Raw genomic sequence first — 7,272 nt, 5'->3', positions numbered from 1 at the left:
CATTAACTTTGCCTCTCTCTCCACAGCTGCTGCCTGACCTGCTGAATATTTCCAGCACTTGTTTTTATTTTGGAGCAAAGCAAGATTTTGCTTTATACCTAGCCTTTAAACTGGCATCGTATTGGCATTGACATTCATGTTTCACATTACTCATTTGTGTGATTGGCAGGATGTCCTTTTGGCTCAATGGCAGCATCCTGTTCATGGTGACACTACACGTGTTGCTATTGCACAGTAGCAGCATGAAACAGCTAGCTTCATTTGTTGCTCGTATAGGCCGTACATCCTAAAGACTGGCGGATCAAACAGGACCCTTCTGCTGTTCGCAACTGTCAAGATACAGGCTGTACCCAACCAGCCTATGCTTTCAAAACTCAAAACATGGTGTCGAACATTAGATGTGATTCCACGATTGGACAGCATTTGTTAAATAATCCTCAGTGTGCTAAGAATTACGCTGAAAACCAACTTAAGCTGGTCAATAGGGCTTGCATTACAATGGACGCCAACTTTCAGTGAACAGAAGTTTGCACCTGGTGATGTAACGAAGTAATAGTTGCAGCAGCAGTTTAGTTTAAAGGTCATTTTATTGAGGTTATGTATCTAGAAGTTGAGGTAACAATTTTGCATAGAATTATTTTGACAACCAACATTTTACAATAAGAAACATGAATAAGTTTGTCCATTAACAAAAATCAGGTTTAAAGCTGATTTTTCTATTCTATAAAATGCTATATCAGAGCTCAACCTGTTCATTAAAGCCAGGTGCACATACATGCAAAAATTCATCTGTTGTAGTATCTGCATACTTGAAAAACACAATAGAACCTTGAATCTAAAACTTGATAGTAGAAAAACTTGCTCGAGACTGCAGCAGTAACCTTCCATTTTCTGCTTTCATTTTCCCTACCCCCTAATTTTTTGGCATAACCATATTAAACTATAATTTTTAACTATGAATTACATAAAGGTGTAGAAAAATTCCACGATTTTCCTTTAAAAAAATTCAGTAAAAAATGATATGTTCGCATATTGTACAAAGTCCCAGAGACAAAGTGAACAGAATTTAATAACCCCACTAAAGAAAATAGACAATATTTACCCCTCAGGGTAACCTTAATGTAGCACAGAATATTAACACTTTTCAACAGCTGAGGGTTTATGTGTGTGTGTGTGTGTATATATATATCTCCCACATTTATAAAATCACATCATTCTTCCCAGCCTCATGCTAGGTGTACTGCCAGAAAAACCCCATGAGAATTAAAAATAAACAGGTTGACATGGATTATGCAGTGATCAAATATTTAGTACACAGATACTGTACCCTTAATAGAGTTAACTCACTAGTTCAGAAGTTAATATGTTCATATAAAAAAGCCTTAAAAATATACCTTAATATTTGATTTTTCAGTATTTTGGGAGTATGTGGATTCACAGCCACATTGTGCCCCACTCCCAAATCCACCACATCACTCTGGGGAAGAGCTATGGGATTGAGGCAGAAAAAAAAAAAGAGGGGAAAATATTGGAGTCACAACCAGGATGCTAGTGGCTGGATGTGTGCGCAGGTCGAGACTGGAGAAATGGTGGTGGAGAAATACCAATCCAAGACAGACTTTCACAGTGCCTGGTTCATATCCATTAACAAGTGAAAACTAGCAAATATTAAATGCCACACTCCTATGATGGGTTTCTATATCTGTAGACCCCAGTATGAATTTAAAATCACAGACCTCATGATCTATTTAGTTTAGGAATTTCATACATTCTTTCTTAAAAATATACACACCAACACTGACTTGGAAACTTCAAAGTAACAAACCAATTGAGGCTTTCCAAAAATGCTGATTTGGTTGTCTTTCTAGGACAGCACAAATAGTAGAATTCAAAAAGAAAAAACGCCCTGTGAAGGGACTCGCTGAACTTGGTGATTGGCAGATACTCTCAGGTTTTGCACATAAAAAGTACAGAAAAAAGGAACAAGTTACCTTTGTACATTATTGCACATTTAGCCAAAACATGGGGCAGTGTCCATCAAATTGCCATAAAGAGCTGCACAACCTCAGGGGGATTTCACTACCCTCTGCACAGTCAGAATTTTAAAACTTCAACAGCAGAAGGGTTTAGATCAGGCCCCTTTGAAGCACCGAGTACCTCAAATGATTTCCTAGTTTCCACAAGCAAGTTGCTCTCTGTATATTACAGATGCTGTATAAATGCAGCTTATTATCGTTTCTACATTCAAAGTGCATCTTTAGCATATTACATTCAAGTTCAGACTTCCCACTTAACTTTCATTAGAATTCACTGCACTTGATTAGACAGAGATATTGTTACAGGTTAGAACTGCATTAAAAAAAAATCAGAAGGAAGGCTCAAGATACTCACAATAAAGCAAAGAGCACTGCATCGTTAAAGGGAAAATGAGATAACTTTGAAGCAGAGGAAGGTACGGGGTGTGAGGAGACATAGGCATTGGATTACTTCAGCAAAGAGCTGGCACAAATATGATGAGCCAAATGACCTTCTGTACTGTAAACACCTATGGCTCTATTACTGATGACAAGCTTTGCGCAAACTTCCAGAAGACTGGAGAAAAGAGCTCAAGGAGCAGTTACATTACAGCATGTGAAAGCTGCACCTAGCATTGCTGCTTTTATAATCTGTGATGTAGTTCCCTCACACCTTTCTCTGAATGATTGCACTGAGTCAGCAACTTTTCTCCTGCTCTCACATGGGCACTAGCCTCAAGCACTGAGAACATGCTGGCCAGAACCAATATATCTTAATGATATAGATGAGGGAATTAAATGTAATATATCCAAGATTGCAGACGACACAAAGCTGGATGGGAGTGTGAACTGTGAGGAGGATGCAGAGAAGCTCGTGTGATTTGGACAGGTTGAGTGAGTGGGCAAATACATGGCAGATGCAGTATAATGTGGATAAATGTGAGGTTATCCACTTTGGTGGCAAAAACAGAAAGACAGATTATCTGAACGGCAATAGAAAGAGGGAGGTGCAGCGAGACCTGGGTGTCCTTGTGCACGAGTCACTGAAAGTAAGCAAGCAGGTGAAGCAGGCAGTTAAGTTGGCAAATGGTATGTTGGCCTTCATAGCGAGAGGATTAGAGTACAGGACAAGGATGTTTTGCTGCAATTATACAAGGCCTTGGTGAGACCACATCTGGAGTATTGTGTGCAGTCTTAGTCTCCTTATCTGAGGAAAGATGTTCTTGCTATGGAGGCAGTGCAGCGAAGGTTCACCAGACTGATTCCTGGGATGGCAGGATTGACGTATGAAGAGAGATTGGGTCGATTAGGCTTGTATTTGCTAGAGTTTAGAAGAATGAGAGGGGATCTCATAGAAACCTACAAAATTCTAACAGGAGTGGACAGACTAGATACAGAAGGATGTTCCCAATGGCAGGGTCACAGTCTAATGATAAGGGGTAAGCCATTTAGGACTGAAATGAGGAGGGATTTCTTCACCCAGAGAGTGGTGAACCTGTGGAATTCTCTACCACAGAAAGCAGTTGAGGCCAAATCATTAAATATATTCAAGAAAGCGTTAGATCTTGTTCTTCGGGCTAACAGGATCAAGGGATATATAGGGGAAAGCGGGAACTGGGTACTGAGTTTGGATGATCAGCCATGATCGTATTGAATGGCGGTGCAGGCTCGAAGGGCCAAATAGCCTACTCCTGCTTCTATTTTTCTATGTTTCTAACCAGCGTTTAATGTCTGGTTCTGCTATGTTTTGGTAGGATACTTATTGGGCGGCACAGTGGCGCAGTGGTTAGCACTGCAGCCTCACAGCTCCAGTGACTCGGGTTCGATTCTGGGTACTGCCTGTGCGGAGTTTGCAAGTTCTCCCTGTGCCTGCGTGGGTTTCCTCCGGGTGCTCCGGTTTCCTTCCACAGCCAAAGACTTGCAGGTGATAGGTAAATTGGCCATTATAAATTGCCCCTAGTGTAGGTAGGGAATATGGGATTACTGTAGGGTTAGTATAAATGGGTGGTTGTTGGTCGGCACAGACTCGGTGGGCCGAAGGGCCTGTTTCAGTGCTGTATCTCTAAATAATTAAAAAAAAATTATTAGCATTGGTCAAATATACTGTGGCAATATATGAGTACCAATTAAGCATTTTTATAGGTTAGAAAGATAAATGCATATACTAAACAAAGCACAACATTTTGAAAATGGGCAATAAAATTCAGGTGTATTGAAAACCTTGGTCTTTACATAGAAGGGATGGACAGGGTAGAAAGGAGACTGTTTCCAGTAGTTAAGGGATCTAGAACGAGAGGCCATAGATACACGTTTAAATGTAAGAGTTAGATAAGAGGGAAGGAGAAACATTTTTACACAAAGGTGTGAGGCTATAGAATTCACTTCCAGGTTAGTAGTTGAAGCAGGAACTGTCAACGCTCAAGCTTACATAGGATGGGTGGATAAAGGAAAAGTCATGAAAGGATATGGGATTGGGGGAAGTAAATGTGATTAGAACTATTTGTGTGCAGGGTAAACTGAAATTGACTGGTTGGACTGAATTGTTTGTTTCAGTGCTTTAACTTCGAGATATTTCTATGTATGTTCATAAATATAACCAAATTCTGAAGGTTTGTTGACTTTTTCCAACTCTTCTTGGATAACTGCAATTGATGCAGTTTCAAAGTGTCACGTCAGGATGTTGTACATGGAAGGTTATCCTCTGCTCAATTTTACCCAGGACAGAAAATCAAAAGCGTCGAGATGCAGGGAAGGAGGTACAGAGAATGTCCCATTAACAGCAATAAGCACAGACAAGCCAAGAGCCCTAGCTGAAGTCTGGCCACTGTGCAGAATGTTCAGAATTGACATGGGTCACACTGTTGTGTCTGGTATCGATGCTCGGTGTTCAGCCCTGGCTCCCTCACAACACATTAGTACTTACAGTACATGAAAAAAAATAGCTGCCATCATTCCCAATTTTAGCTGCAAGGCGGCAGCATTAAACTAACAAGTGAAATATAAAAAGACTCCAGACTATTTGTTCTAGGAAGGCAGGAGGACAAGGGTCTCAGATAGCAGAGAGAGGCAAACGTAGGGAAAAAAGGAATCACAAAAAAAGACCAAGGTCCATCTAATTCAGCTTCCAGAATCATGATACAATAAAGGAGTTGATGACTAATTATAACAATCAATCTCCATCAATTAGCAGACCCAGATATGCGATGAGGAAAACTCCAGTGGTGGAGAGTTTTGGGAATCAGGTCCAAATTCACAAGAGCAGGCCTTGTCCACTGGGTCTACTGTTCAGCACAAGCTCATCGTGGTCTACATTATCCAGTTTCTTTGCAATCCTAAAAAAAAAATCATATCCTCTCTCAACCTTCTCTTTTCCAGTAAGAACATGCTCAATTTAAATAAATTGAGCCTCATAATCCAATGCCTCCATGCCCTCAGATAGGGTTTTTCCAATCAATTTCAAACTGTCTTAGACCATAGACATTCGTTAAGGGACTCTTTCTTAAAAGTTAATTGTTTTAAGATTCAATAATTATTTTTGAAATGAAAGTAGACCACAATACAAGGTGGAGAGGTAAAGAAAGTGGGTAATAGTTCATGCTGGTGCCACTTGGAAGGGGAAGACAGAAAAGCACTTGAACAAAATTAAGGATCACTTTTCCATTTCAAAATTTGAGAGGGCACATCCCTGTTAGATTCTGCTGGTTGGGCATGTACAGTGCAACAAAAATTATCCAAACACTGCAGATAAAATAGAAAAGTAGAGTTTTAAACCAAAGAACCCTGCACATATTACAGTAAAGCTCATTACAAGACAGTGAATCTGCAAGCATCTCAGAAACACAAATCAGTGTTGGATCAATGACCAACAGGCAAGCTAGACTAACTATTTTTTAAAAAACCAATAAGGTCAAAACATTAAAACTATGTCAAACAGTGCATCGCCCATCAATTAGAGTGAGGGCTCGAGCTTCCAACTTCCCACAGTGAACTGATCTATTCCACTTTAACAAATGTATGAAAAATAGAAACTCTCTCTAGTATGTGGCTTTTACTAGAACATTACTGTGTGTGAAAGAATAGAAGTATTTGCTCAAATTACTTCCAAGTAATTGTCTTGTAAGATAAAAAAATACACTACAAAACTATGAATGTGCTGTACACATATTCAAAATGAAGTCACAGCTATACCTGTATAAATGTCAGTAAAGTACATATCCACAAAATCCTTACAAAACTAAAATGGTCTAAAAACTTTAGAACAATGCTGCCTTTGGGCTTGGATTGTGCTGAGAAAGTAGTTATAACGAAGAATTTCCAAGCTGCATTCACAGCACTGCTTGTGTTAAATTAATTCCAGGCGAAGCCGGTGGTGATGGTACTTAAATGTTGTGAGGAAGTCGGCGAGTATAGAAGAGGATGTAGGCCTGGGCTTTACAAACTTCGTCCACAGTGCTGATTGTCACCGTTGAATCGTTACAATGGACCCACAATCCTACAAAAGCCAAAAATCCCAATTAAAAGTCATTCGTTACATAACATTGAACACACATCATTTGAACGAAATACAATTCATTCAATTCCTGATTTTCCTCTTCTCCCCTGAAGGTATCAATTGACACCAGGGCAACAATCATCAGGTGTCTACTGCCTTCTGCTACCTTTCTCAGGTGGCAGTGCAAGTGAACATGGACGGCAAGTGTTGGCAGCATATTTGACCATGGAGGGCATGGGAGCCAAGTGGGGGTGGGCGGGGTGGAGAACTCAAATTTATAGATCGGATTTAAGTCCACTGAGTGATCTGGTGGTATTCGTCCAAAGTGTTAGAACACAGGACCGCAACCAAGACCTACTCCCAGTATGCAGGCTTGGGTGAGGCAAGTGAGCCATTTTAAACGGTTTCTACTTTTGGCAGTCAGTTATCAACAGTGGAATGAGCAGAAGCCAAAGGGTGTGGGTCATTGGTCAGCTCTCTTAACTAAGATTTGTAGAAGACAGAGAAAAATGGTGACCAGACCTTACCAAAGACAAGTGAAACAGACTCAGTGTCCACAACTTAAAACCTGCACTTCATGCCCAAGAGCCAATCAGACACTGAAAATTACAGACAAGTCACAATGGTGTAGCAGTGTATTCCTGAAGTTTAAGTTAAGCTAAATTATTGGGGCAGATTGAAGAACTGACCCCCACACAAATGCCACTATTGGCCTGCAGTGTTTAATGTTTCCATCCCCATGTTTAAAATTATACAAATAGTGAT

General features: G+C 40.2%; 1 protein-coding gene across 1 annotated transcript in view; it reads right to left on the bottom strand.

Annotated features, from left to right (window-relative positions):
- Positions 1-568: 568 nt before the first annotated feature.
- The window catches only part of usp44 (ubiquitin specific peptidase 44), a 73,354-nt gene continuing 66,650 nt past the window's right edge, over positions 569-7,272 (bottom strand). The window contains exon 6 of the mRNA XM_068058778.1: positions 569-6,507. Coding sequence (XP_067914879.1) covers positions 6,395-6,507 — 113 coding nt within the window. The 3' untranslated portion in view covers positions 569-6,394. The remainder of the gene's footprint in view (positions 6,508-7,272) is intronic.

The sequence above is a fragment of the Heterodontus francisci genome, chromosome 27 (assembly GCF_036365525.1).
Source record: "Heterodontus francisci isolate sHetFra1 chromosome 27, sHetFra1.hap1, whole genome shotgun sequence".
Classification (NCBI taxonomy): Eukaryota; Metazoa; Chordata; class Chondrichthyes; order Heterodontiformes; family Heterodontidae; genus Heterodontus; species Heterodontus francisci.
This window is presented reverse-complemented; position numbering and strand designations above follow the sequence as displayed.